This window comes from Pezoporus wallicus, unplaced genomic scaffold, assembly GCF_028554395.1.
Source record: "Pezoporus wallicus isolate ANWC-B61680 ecotype Strahan unplaced genomic scaffold, APGP_CSIRO_Pwel_v1 contig_5767, whole genome shotgun sequence".
NCBI lineage: Eukaryota > Metazoa > Chordata > Aves > Psittaciformes > Psittacidae > Pezoporus > Pezoporus wallicus.
In genome coordinates this window covers 8,190,386-8,203,712 of record NW_026640599.1, presented here as the reverse complement: position 1 = coordinate 8,203,712, position 13,327 = coordinate 8,190,386, and the positions used below count along the sequence as shown (strand labels likewise).

At 39.3% G+C, this 13,327-nt stretch overlaps 1 protein-coding gene across 10 annotated transcripts in view; it reads left to right on the top strand.

Moving 5' to 3' along the window:
- Positions 1 to 13,327, top strand: part of SH3KBP1 (SH3 domain containing kinase binding protein 1) — a 231,365-nt gene that overhangs the window by 215,218 nt on the left and 2,820 nt on the right. For all 10 annotated transcript variants that reach the window (XM_057419651.1, XM_057419655.1, XM_057419649.1 and 7 more), the window contains 4 exons: positions 7,310 to 7,419; positions 8,776 to 8,901; positions 11,318 to 11,586; positions 12,999 to 13,062. In XM_057419651.1, the coding sequence (XP_057275634.1) occupies positions 7,310 to 7,419; positions 8,776 to 8,901; positions 11,318 to 11,586; positions 12,999 to 13,062 (569 nt within the window). The remainder of the gene's footprint in view (positions 1 to 7,309; positions 7,420 to 8,775; positions 8,902 to 11,317; positions 11,587 to 12,998; positions 13,063 to 13,327) is intronic.

Genomic DNA, 13,327 nt, shown 5'->3' with positions numbered 1-13,327 from the left:
CATTTTGCATAGTATTTATGAAAGCAGTTAATAATCTTTATCAGTGCTAACATAAGGCACATATGCCTTCATTGATTCCTGCTTAAACATATAGTGTTGGTATGAGTTTTCTTAGATTCTTTGAAAACTGGTTAACATGAGTCCAATTTCCAGCATTTCTTCAGACTTTAATCTTCAGAGCATTTGCTGGTGGATCATGGAGTATTGGCCGAATCCACATTAGTAGCCATACTCTTTTTGTCTTTCCTTCTAAGGCTGGTGCTAACTTCCCTCGAAAGGTGGCTAAAAATCCCCTGCTTGAAAATATCGAATAAACAAATAATAAAAAAATCTTCAGTATATCTTGTTTCCTTTAACTGTGTTGGTAGTTCTTCTACAGCTGTAACATGCTCGTATTTGTCCAGAGAGGTGATCACTGCACCTTTGGAAGAAAAAGTGATCTAATAAGATTTGGGCCGCACTAGGGAAAAAGATGGGGAATATTTCCAGTTTAAGGCTGTAGAATGGAGTAGCTTTGTCTTTAACTCATAGACTGTTATACTGTGAGACACTATAATGATTTTGCCTGAAGGCACAGAATAAAAGTTGGAGAAAAGAAAATACTGGTAAGTGTAAGAGTTGGAGGACAAAATGTGACTTTTATAATGAAGACTGAAGTCTGCCTAAGCAGTTATTTCTTTCTATGCTGCAGTTTATGCTAAGTTTAATAGAGTGAAGCAAAGGAACAGAATTGCCTAACTGGGTTAATTGTAATATTTATGCCAGCGTATCAAAAGTACCCATAAACATAGTTGTGAATTGTAAATATTGGGATATGTTAATGTATCAGGTTTATGTTAATGGTTTATATACATAAAATAATTAGGTCTCTTGCCCCAGAGGGTCCAAAAAAAGCCAGTAAACCAGAAATTTAAACCGTTCTCCATGTGTGACAAGTTGAGGTGCATGGAAACAGCATATCCATTTCTTCTAGCTCAGTTTTCTTGACCTTTCAGTTCTTTCTTGGCATCTTCTGAATTGTTAAAAATAAAATCCTTATGAGGGCACTGGCAGGTGGTTAGCAAAGCTCATTATGGCAGCTTCCTACATTCAGCTATTAAAACCATAAAAGTTAGGACTGAAAAGGAATTATTTATATGTACTTCAGGAAAGGTAGCTGTCCAGTGATTGTCCTGAGAAGCCAGGTTAGCTAAGCTGTTTCCCTTCCAAGGGAAAGAACCATGTGGGCAAGACTCCCTGCCTCATTGCTGTTATGCTCCTGAACACAGTAACCCTGTATCCAGGGAGCTCTCCTACTGAAAGTCCATTACACAAATATTAAAAAGTCTGCAGTTCATTATGGATGAGATTCTGCTGATCTGACCCTGGCTGGGAGCATGGCTGTATTTCTTGAAGGGTACAATGCTATTCAGCATTAAGGGAGTAGCAGAATCTGGGTGCTTGAAGTAGTTAAAATAATTGTGGTCTCCTGAAAACTTCCAGTAATATTCAGCATGGTTAATAGTTAATTAGTGCTATATATTGAAAGACATTAATGCAGGTTTCATCTGCCATATCTCTCTCATTTGATCACTTTCAAGATTATTGGATTTAGACCATATATATACACACACTATTTCCCAGGCCTGTTGTTAATCTTTTGAATGTATTGAAGATGATTTTGAAATGAAATCTACCTCTGGCTTTTGTGACATTATTATCTTTAAATTAATTGAATGCCACCTTTGCCTCATTTCTTGCAGCCCTGCTGAATTCCTGTTCTATGAAACCTCACTGTTAGCTTTCTGAATGCATTGATTCTATTATCCATCAGTTTCTATTTCAGTTTTCTCAATGTGAAATCTCTCTGCTAATTCAAAAAACTTTCTGTCTTCATTATGTATAAATCACTTTGCTGCCCAAAGACTAAAAAAACCCCACCTAAATGTAAGATAAAGTGAAGGCCTGGTCACATTTTATGCCAGAATTGCAAATGCGAGGTCAAAAATGGGGAAGGAAGGAAGCATTACAATTTAACTTTTTCTCTCTGTTTTTTTTTTTCTTGATAGGGAGAGAGGTTGAAGGTTATTTTCCAGGAAGATACAAGTCTAATGAGCCAGGAATGTTTTTCTTAAATAATTGTTTTCTTGGATCTGGGCATGCTTTTAAAACCATCATCATCATGCTTTAAATAACTGTCTTTCCAAATGAACACATCAATGGGGAAAAATATCCTATTCTTAACTGGCTTGGAAGAATACCAGGGAATAATTCTTGCACAGCTAACATGTTTCATATTCGTTAAGTATGTTTGCTCAGTAAGTCAGACATTTTCTTGTATACTACATTACTATATTAGAATTACTCTATCTTTCTTACCATGTCATGAATTACTTCATGAATTACTTGCTTGATCAGTGAGACTGTAATAACGATGAATGTATCTATTTATAGAATCATGGAATCAAGTAGGTTGAAAAAGACCTTTAAGATCATCAAGTCCAATCTTTACCCCAGGACTGCCAAGCCCACCACTAAACCATGTCACAAAGGTCAAACTGATCTCCCCTCAAGATCTCCTCTTATGGCTGCCACTCATGATCTCCGCTCACAGCCACCCCTCATCTGCACCCACAGTGGCCCACACTGTATAGCTGCCACACCTACCACCCATGGCTGCCTCTGCTCTCTGCTCATGATGTTTCCTCATGATCTTCCTTCATGGCTGCCCCTCACCTCTCATGGCCACTCCTCACATCCCATGGCTGCCCTTGCTCTCTGCTCATGATCTCTGCTCACAGCCAACCTCCCCTCTCCAGTCATGATCTCCCCTCATGAGTGCTCCTACTTTCCCCTCATGATCTTCCCTCATGGCCACCCTTCCTCTCCCCTCATGATCTCCCCTCACAACAGCCCCTCACCTCTCATGGCCACCCCTTGTCTCCCCTCATGATCGGCCCTCATGGCCTCTCCTTCTTTCGCCTCACAATCTCCTGTCATGACCACTGCTCATCTCCCCTCATGGCTGCCCCTCCTTTCCCTTCACAAACTCCCCTCATGGCCGCCATGGTCCCTCATGGACACCACTTGTCTCCCCTCATGATCTTCCCTCATGGCCACCCTTCCTTTCCCCTCATGATCTTCCCTTGCGGGTGCTCTTCCTTTCCCCTCAGTCTCCCTCCATGGCTACCCCTCCTTTGCCTTTATGATCTTCCCTCATGGCCCCCCCTCCTCTCCCCTCATGATCTCCCTTTGTGACTGCCCATCCTTTCCCCTCACAGTCTTCCCTCATGGCCATGCCTCCTCTTCCCTCATGATCTTCTGTCATCGCTGCCCTTCCTCTTCCCTTCACGACTGCCCTTCGCTCCTCATGGCCACCCCTCCTTTCCCCTCATTATCTCCCCTCATGGCCACCACTTCTTTACCCTCGCAGTCTTCCCTCATGGGTGCTCCTACTCTCCCCTCAGGATTTCTCTCATGGCCACTTTTCATCTCCCCTCATGGCCACCCCTTTTGTCCCCTCACAATCTTCCTTCATGGCTGCCCCTCCTTTTCCTTTGTAGTCTTCCCTTGTGGCTGCCCTTTTCTCATCATGATCTCCCCTCACGACCACCCTTCACCCCTCACGGCCACCCCTTGTCTCCCCTCATGTTGAACAGTGTTTAAATTACTATTTTCCAGGTTTTGTACAACAGCCACACGTGTGCACTGCAGAGCCTGTTTCCACCCATAACAAGGATTAACCAATAGCTGTCTACTTTATTGTGTGCACTCGCTTCCCCACTCCCTGTACTTCTGCAGGCTTCTTTGCCTCTTTTTGCTTCTCCAACTAAACAAGCCTCACCTACTTAGCTACAAGACCAGATTACCATCAGAGCAGCCTCCTTTCTGCGTTTCATGGAGGTGGTGTTCAGCATGTTTTGGACCAGGATCCAGTCCTCTCCGATGCTCCATTCTCTCTGTAAAGCAGGGTAGGAAATGCTCCTTCCAAGAGATTCTGGAAGACTTGGTCTATAATTGCTTGTAAACCACAGAAGTAGTAAGTGATACAGAAATCCAACAAATATCAACTACCTTTTGCTTAGGGAGCAGCATTGTTAATCGATGGGTGCCCTCTATGTTCTATGTGTTCAACAGAGCTTTCCCTACTGTTTTTAACTAGTAAACACTGCTGGACTAGGGCCGAGTTCCGGTCTGTTGGGTGTTGCTGCTGCATTACTGGCAGTTAGCATGGCTGTGAATACTTTATTTTTAATGGCTCCATTTGGTCCAGCTCAAGCTGGATGGTTTTACATTTAGTATGCAAATGAAAGTTCCTGGTTTCTGACAGCTACAGAAAATCAAGCTAAAATCAGATATCTGCATTTAATGACCTCAGGGAGTATAATATAGCCACAGCTGTATAACCTTGCTTTCCATCAGCAAAAAATAATGGAATAACCAGTATGAGTGAATTCATTATTGAATTTAGAATATAAATGAGAGTAAAGCAAAAGTCTCTTGGGTGGTTTTGTTTCTCATTTTACTAGTTACCAGTTTACTAGATGGTAATTTTCCTGAATGACCGTGGAAGATGGTGATAGCCTCAGGTGCAGAGTGGGTTCAAGAGTGAGAAGTACATCTAAATAGCGAGGACAAACTGGAGAGTAAAGGGTGTATGGAAGTACTGGAAGTGGATTTACTATTTTAACATTGTACCAAGTGTTGTCCCTCACACTTAAATAGATTTTCATTTATAGTATCAGCTGAATGGCTGTGATTTCACTAGTTTGGCAGCAGATTCTACCTGTGGAACCTTTCCGACCTCTGTTCTGCTCTTTTTATTTTTTTTAATTTCAGGACAGGTACAGGCTGCATGTGTTTATTTTTCTAGCTATTTTATTCTTTTTTCCTCTACCTAGGAAAAAAATGAAGATTCCTAATATTTCTTGACACTAGAAACTTTGCATAGAAATGCTTATCTTTCATGGTATTCATAAAATGTGTGGAGCATAAAATTTTATCTGCAAGTGCTTATGGATCTCAAGGACACAAATGCATACACTCTGTTCATAAATGTATTTTACAATTTGTGCATGAATATTTGATTATTCTGATCAAACATAGAATTCTAGGTAATTATTAGTTTATTTAAGCCAAAGAAACACATTGAATTAATGCCTTCACTGTTTTTTTCATTGATTGTTTTCCATATTGGTATAGATGCTTACCTTTTGTAGGAACAGAGGAAGGGACAGTGGTGCTTACCACAGAAGCAGCAATACAAAGAGAGGGAAGTCATGCACTGGAGCCTTCCTAGGCTCCAAGATAACTTCAGCCATTTGCTGCCCCTCAAAGCAGTAGTCTGCTCTTCGTCTCAGTTTTTAGCAGCTGGTATCACTCCTCTGGTACTGATACTGATCCTTCCTTCAGTGTGGGTGTTTTGGTGGCTGTACACCTGCTGTTGGAAAATGAGCTGGATTAAAACTAGCTCAGGAAAAAAATGTAGTAAACACAGGTGAGAAAGAGTGGCTGGGAGAAGTGGAAGGATTGCTTCAATCTCCACTTGTATTTATGTATGTGAGCTTCGTATCTTTATAAGCAGGTGTATATTTTTGGTGGCAATATATTCTTGCTGTGCAACTTAACAAAGTAACACATTGGCAAAAATAAGGCCTATTAAAATACATCACTGATTTGCTTTGTGATCTTAAGCAAGTCATTTAGCTATCTCACACATCAGCTTCAAACTGGATATTACTGGAAACTAGCTCTTACAGTTGCATTTTTTTTGGACTACAGATAGGTTTTGTGCTGTCTGCTAATGTTAGCTCATTTTTACTTTAAAAGCACTGCAGCCTTACCTGGTAGGTTTGTCTTTGCATTGCCAAATTTCCCTTGACAGACTGGGCGACCTACCTTTGCATGTAGGTTGCGACAGTCAGCAAAAAAGCAATGAGAGAAATACCTGGTAGAGGACAGTGGGGTCAACTTGTTATATGTAAGAAGAGTTGCTCCAAAAATAGAGCTGTACTTGGAGGTGAATAGCCTTAGTCTATTTCAGGGCTATTGAAAGAGGTCTCTTTCTTTTTTTATCTCCCAGAAATGGAAGAATATTGCTGAATAAGGAATGTCTGATCCCCTTTGCTTCCTAGCTGCCAAATCATGAGTACTTGGAATCAGCTTGTGTCCTTCAGCACACATAACTTATTTTACAGGCCTATTAATTCATTCGTCTTTCCATTGTGTAATTTTGTACAATGGTTGTAATATGGCTGGATCTTCAGAGATTCATTGTTCTGTCACAGTTCTGAAAATTAAGTGTGCAGTATATATAACTATTAAAAGCTATTTCTTCCTACATGCGTGCAATGAAAAACAGTCTCTGAATAATGAATATTATTCCAGTATTTGATTAATGTCGAAAGTAATTTTACAGAATTTTTATATCTGTTGTCTAAAGTGCCTCTTGCAGGTTTTCTGACTCATTTCTGCTTAACATATGCAGTAGGGTATTTTGAAATGGAGGTGAGTGAAACTGATATAACCCATAAAAATAGATGAATGGTGTTAAGCCATTTGATTCAGGCACGTAATCACAAGCTGTGGTATTCCTTCAGCCTTCACATCTTTCTTTCACGTAAACATGCTACCACGTGGCTGGATTCAGTAAACAGTTCCCTAGTGCCTTTCACTAAGTATGAAGACAGTTGATACTGCGTTTGAGCAGACCTATTTTTCCTGGGCTCTGTACCACTTCAGGAGCCTGTTGGAGTTTTTACTTACCATAACCCCTGGACTACAGGAGGGAGATAATCTTCTCACCTATAGCTACTAGAAACTATGCTTCCTGCAGGAACCTACAGATCACTTACAGCTAGTTCATTCTCATTCTGTGCTCCCCTAAGCAGTTGCTGCAGATGCAGCACTGACAGTACGGTTCTTGAGATGTGTGCACTGTCTTACCTCTCCAATTATTCAAGAAAAAAAAATATTAAGCCCTTTAGTAGCAAGATGGAAATTTTGAAACTGTTTATTCCAAGCCATACAACCCATGTCGTTTAGCTTTCACTACAATGGAAATAAAGCCAAAGGCTCCTCTACACATTCTCCCTCTGCTTTATTGTGTTTGAGAGGGAAGGGTAAATTTGCATAGTAAGGGTGACTGGATTACAGCCACCTTTGACTTCCAGGTTTTTAGTGTCATCCAGGTGGCTAAACATGTGCAGAACACTGTGACACAGTGGAGAAAATGGGATTTGGTTTCTTTGAAATTAGAAAAAAAAATTGTGATTCTTTCCCTTTGAGGACAGTTTCCAGAAAACCTATTCAATTCTGTTTTATTTTTAAGACTTGGAAGGTTTTGACTCTGTAATACCAATTGCTGAGAAGCTTAACCATCCAACTACAACTAGACCAAAAGCTACTGGCAGGCGACCACCCTCCCAGTCTCTCACATCTGTAAGTTAATTTTCCGTTTCTCTTAAAAATATTTTTTTCTGATTTTTCACCCCTCTCCCCATTTGCATTCCCTGGTGTTTTACTACATTTCCACAGCCATTCCTGCACACATACAGTGAGGCAGAGAAATGCAGCTCAGGAAAATTAGTGTTGAAAAGCTGAGTGTTCTGAATACTGATGTTTAAAACATTCCCTCCCTTATAAGATTTGTAACCCCTTATTTGGGTGCTGCCAAGTATTCCTTGCCAGCCATGACTGAGGCCAGAAAAGTCCTTTCTAAAAAACTGTGAAATAAACTGGTTTGTGCTAAGTATTAAGGATTTTGAAAGTGATTCTCAAAAGAAGCAATTCCTTTGGTTTCTTTAGGACGTTTAGCAGATTTTGAGCACAAACAGACCATTTCAGCCTTTGACAGCTCTCCTTGAGCCATCATGTTTCTTCACATTAAGCTCACAATCATACATATAACGGTGATTTAAATTTCACACTTTAATATGTGTCTTTGGACAAATTGATCTCATAAACCATACTTGAGAAACCATTGCTTAGTTTTTTTAGTGTCATCTTCTTTGGGGTTTGTTCATTTCTGTGCTTTTTTGCATTCTGGATATCAGAATGACAGCAGCTACTTATGGTTGCCCATGTTCATGTTGCTGAAGCAAAAGTGGAGGGAAACAAAAAGGATTATTGTGAAACTGATAGAATGTGTAAAAGAAATCTTTCAAATTGACTATGTACATAAATACAGAAACATAAAAGATGACTGAAAAGGTTTTTCTTCCCCTGTCAAATCTCCGGGGAGAGGAACAAGGGGTGGAAAAAACCTCCCCTGTTTGTACTTTTACAGAGGCCATGAATAAGGCAGCCCTGCAGCACCAGCAGTGTGCATGGGCAGCAGCATGGGTCCTTTGAAGAGCAGCAGAGTGAGACCTGCACTGAACAAAGCCATGGCAGAGCTGCCCAAGTGGCGGAGTTGGCATCCCCACAGCACAGTGCTCAGTGTCCTAGCTAAATAAGCTCTTCTTATGGACAGGAAGGTGTTTTCTTCTTACAACATAATGCAATGCAAAGATGTAAATTAATGGTGGATTCAAGTCTTAAGTGTATCTTATTTCATGAATGCTTTGAAAGCATTCTAGCCTTGCAAATAGCATGTAAAAAAGAAGGGTGGGAAGAGAAAGAGTCCTGGTTTTAAGTATTATTACTTTGAAAATGATAACTAAAAAAAGAATAAAATAAAAATGTCCTCACGTAATGCTCTTCTTCTTCCTTTGTCAAATTATTGCACAGTGAAAATACCTGCTTTTTTCTTTTTTTTTTTTCCCTTCCTTGTGGTGTGTGTGTTTGTTTACCTAGTCATCCCTTTCAAGCCCTGATTTCTTTGACTCCCCAAGTCCTGAAGAAGAGAAGGAGGAGCATATTTCCATTACTCAGAAAACTATTGAAGTGTCAAGGAAATCAAGAACTGTTACAATATCACAAGTAAGTTAATTGGAAAGTGTCTGCTTAACCTTATCATGTGCATATTCATTTTTTAAAACTGTATTAAAATACTTATTTTCAAATTTTAAATCAACAGTCACCTGGTAACTGGCCTTTAAAGAAGCTTGAAATGGTAAAGGTTACTAAAGTTTGTTCTATGTCTGGAGTGAATTGCAGAGTTCAAATGTCTCCATAGCCATACTGTGAAAAAAACCCTTCTAATGTACATACATTGCACAGAATGAGAGAAGCTAGGGAAATAAATTTTAGAAACACAGGCCTTTCAGGGCAGCTGTAAATTCAGTTTACATTAGAAGAGTTTATAAGCAAATACAACTCTTTGACCCACTCTGATAGTACATGAATTGAAATTTGCAAGTATGATCACTTTTTATACTGATATAATTGTATTCATTTTATAGGCTTGTGCCATTCTTACTGTATTTTGGCAGAAAACTAGGATAATCAATTACAGAAAGAGTGGGTATATCAGGCTTTAGAGGTTGGAGCTATTTTTTAGTACATAAGGATATCTTTAATAATACAAGTAATACATTATAATAGTATAATAGAAGTATTTGAAAGATGGAGTCGTCTTTCAAATCAAGGCACTTCTGTGATGAAATTATAAGGATAATGTTTTGCTATGTAGCTCCCTCTTCTGGGAGCATCTGCATTAAGGAATACTCTTGGGACAACATTTGTAAATTGTATGTTTGTGCCAAGGATGTAGATGATCTTCCTGTAAAACAAGATGACTGCTATCAGAAAATATCTGCTTGAGGCTTTAATGTCGATACCAGTTAAGCTCTGGAATAAGGTGTTCAGTGTGGCTGACTCCAGTTGTGCCTTTCTCACTTGCTCTGGGTTCAAGCTGAGCCTAACATCTCTTTTCAGTGAAAAGGAAACTTGCATCTACTGATATAAAGATTATTATCCATGAACAATCCATTTATAGGTTCTCAAACATGCACACACATATATAAAATGTTAAAAGAGCATCATTAAGGTCATGAAGTCAAGCATTCAAGCCTCTGGAGTGATTCAGCTTTCTTGTGATTATAACACCATTTTCATTTCTGCAGGACACCTTTTTATGCAGTGCTTGCCTGGGACAGGTTCTGTGCTCAATCATGCTCCTGTAGTGGGGAAGACTGTTTTTTGAAGAAAAAAACAGTCTCAGAGGATCCTGTTCTTCCTTTCCCATCACACTTTCTCCTAATTTCCATCTGACCAACTACTTTTCTTTCAGTTACTTTATCCAGCTAATGCCACTGCCCCAGTCCCCAAGTCCTTACTTTTAATGTCTCCTTCCATTTCCATGCAATTTTTTCTCGATAGATTAACTTCTTTGCCACTCAACTTCAGTATCTCTTTGCCCAAGATAGAGTTGGAGGGTTGCCTCATGCTTTTTCTTACTCTTGGCCAAATCAGATTTTCAGATACTCCTGGTAGCTGTCATATAATGCACACTTTAGCATTGCCAAATAGCAACATGATAAATAATTAAGATTCACCTTACTTGACATTGTGATAACTGCACTTCTACACTGTTCTGTGTATGCAGTGAAGTAGCTGGTCATATCTGGTAAAGTCATGGACTTCAGATTTTTCTGTACCTTGTCTAATAAGTAGAGCACTGGATTGCAATTCAAGAAGTAGGGGATCCTTATGAGCCAGGCACCTGGTTCCAAGGTAACTAGGTTAAATCTGCATTTTTCTGTTAAGTCCTTGGAGGAACAAAAAGACATTGGTAGGTATGAGGATTCACAGAAGCTTCAGCAAACAGAGGACAGTACAGTACATTTATTTCTTATTAATATATTAACATTCTGAAGCCATGGGATTTTGTTTTGCTTTTTGTATCATACCAGTTAGCAAGCTTACAGAATATTTTGGTATTTTCATAACAATAAGAGTGACATGTAAAAAATTTTTTAATTTTTATAAAACATTAGGTGTTGAAGATAACTTCACTTGTTAGTTGACAATCATAAATTTACTCTGCAAAAAAATACAACTTGGATTCTTGGCCATGTAGTTTTGAGCTCTGCAGGAGACATCCATGGATGTAGGTGTGTTCTCAGAAATGTCTGTGGGAAACTCTGAGCATCCATCCCTGGTTCTTTTCACTGCTAGGTCTGAGATCTCAGAAACACTTTTACTGACTGGTTGTAGCAACTGTGGAAAGCCTTACTGAAGCTACCTGAACTTCTGCATCCCAGCTATACCCCTTCTGATGTACATGTACAAAGATAATGACTAATTGTTATATTTATCATTGTGTGGCCAAAACTGTCCATGTTTGACTATGGACTTTCAACATTATTGAAGGGCAGCAAAACACTTATTTGCCTAATGGTCTGATTTTCATAAAGCTTTCTCCAGACATTAGGTGTTATTCTTTTTGTTGCAGGTGTCTGATAATAAAAATTCCTTGCCTCCAAAACCAGGAGTTTTGACTTCTGGCTGTATTATACAACCATCACTATCTCCTTCACCATCACCTGGATTTCACTCAATTGCTATGGGAACAAGCCACAGGCCGAATTCCCCGTCCCTGTTCGGTACTGAAGGAAAGCCAAAGACTGAGTACTTGAGCCAAGGTCAGACTACCCTGGAGGAGCTGAGAACACAAATTAAGGAGCTAAGAACCATCATTGAAACTATGAAAGACCAGCAAAAGTAAGCACTGCAAATAACAGCTGTAGGTGGGATGCGTCTGTTGATGCATGATGGTGGCAGTTTCTTCTTGAGCTTGCCTTCATGTAAGTTATGCTGCACAGCTTGCCTTGCTGTTTGGGGGTGATTTTTGTCTGATAGAACACATTCAGCGGTGAGAATCTCAGGAAAAAAGACTGGCACTATCCGTCTGTAACAGCTTTTTTTCCCTGTGTTATGACATAAGCAGATGTTTATGGGGTGCTGAAAAAATTAAGTTACAAGTGGTAAGCAGTGAATAAGGTTATTTGCCAGTAACTATTTGGAAACTCATATGCACTGATATTAAAAAGGGGTGCATTTGTTTTTGTTGTAATGCAAATTAGAATAATAAATTAGTATAATAAAAAGTTCCTATAATTATTGAATCAATTTGTTGTTTGACTGTTAGCATGTTTTCCCAGGAAGCTCATATTACAAAAGAAGTAATTAAATTAGGACATTAGAAGACCTTTGTGTTTATGAGCCTGAATCTTACTATTTTAGTGTTGGGCATCTTTATTTTCTCTAAGATGCTCATTTCTTAGGAGAAACTGGGGCTGGCATGTAGCTTTTCCTGTTCCTGAGAATATTAAATATTTTGGAAGCTAAACCTTCACTTGCATTGTCAGTTGCGCGTAGCCCAGGCAGGAGAAAGTAAAGGGAAAGTAGCATGCACAGACTGTGGCTAACAGAGGTGTGTGGGGGAGTTTGGGAAGAGATGCAGGAGGGCCTGGTTGAAGCTGGATGGAGCCAGGAAACCCCACAGCTTTACCTCTAATGCTGGCTCTTGGTCCTCTGGTCTTCCCAGGCTTTCTTGTATGGGCTGCTTCCACCTGCTGATTTCAGTTCAAGGTGAGATCACTCAGTGGGAACATGAAATGTCTGCTTCAAATAGCTGTGTTCCCCTTCCGGACAAAGAAGGATGACAGCAAATCCATATTAGGGATCATTAAGTCTTATAAATTAAGTTGAAGCTTACATTTTTATAGCTGGCATAAACAGCTTATAAGTAGCTTAAATATGTGATAGCATGGACGGGATATGTGTTACCAGTTCCAAATAACCCACCAACAGCAAATCCGTCTATATTTTGTAGGGAAAAAAGACAACTGGGTGCAGATACAGTGTTGATAACAACTAGCCCAGAACAAAGTCTGTGGATGCAGGGAGGAAACATATTAATCATGACATTGTATGGGACGCGTCTTTTTATAGAGTCTGTGATATAACATATAGTATACAAGAACGTGCTGACTTTAGCTAGTTGTCCAGAAGAAAAAAGGTAACTAGTAAAGAAAGGAAAATATGACTTTTAAGAGGTTACCTTTTGTATTTTGCTAGTTTAACCATTACCATTCCAAACTTTTTTTTTCTTTTTTGCATTCTTTTAACAGAAAAGAAATTAAACAGTTGTTATCTGAGCTGGATGAAGAAAAGAAGATCCGTCTACGATTGCAGGTACTTAAATTATTAATAATGTTATGAAAGTATTGGCAGCTTTGATTTAGCCTCAGGTATGGGACACAAAACTCTGCTAGGTTCTAGTTGAATCAAATGATACTAACATTTCTGAAAGGGACATACCTGTTCCCTTCATAGTGTTGCCAGTCGGTGTCATATATATCACAGTACTGGGTTCTTACTGAAAAGCATAATTATCTAAAAATTTATCAGCACAAGGAGAGAAATTAAAAAAAAAAAATTAAATACAATATAGGATTCA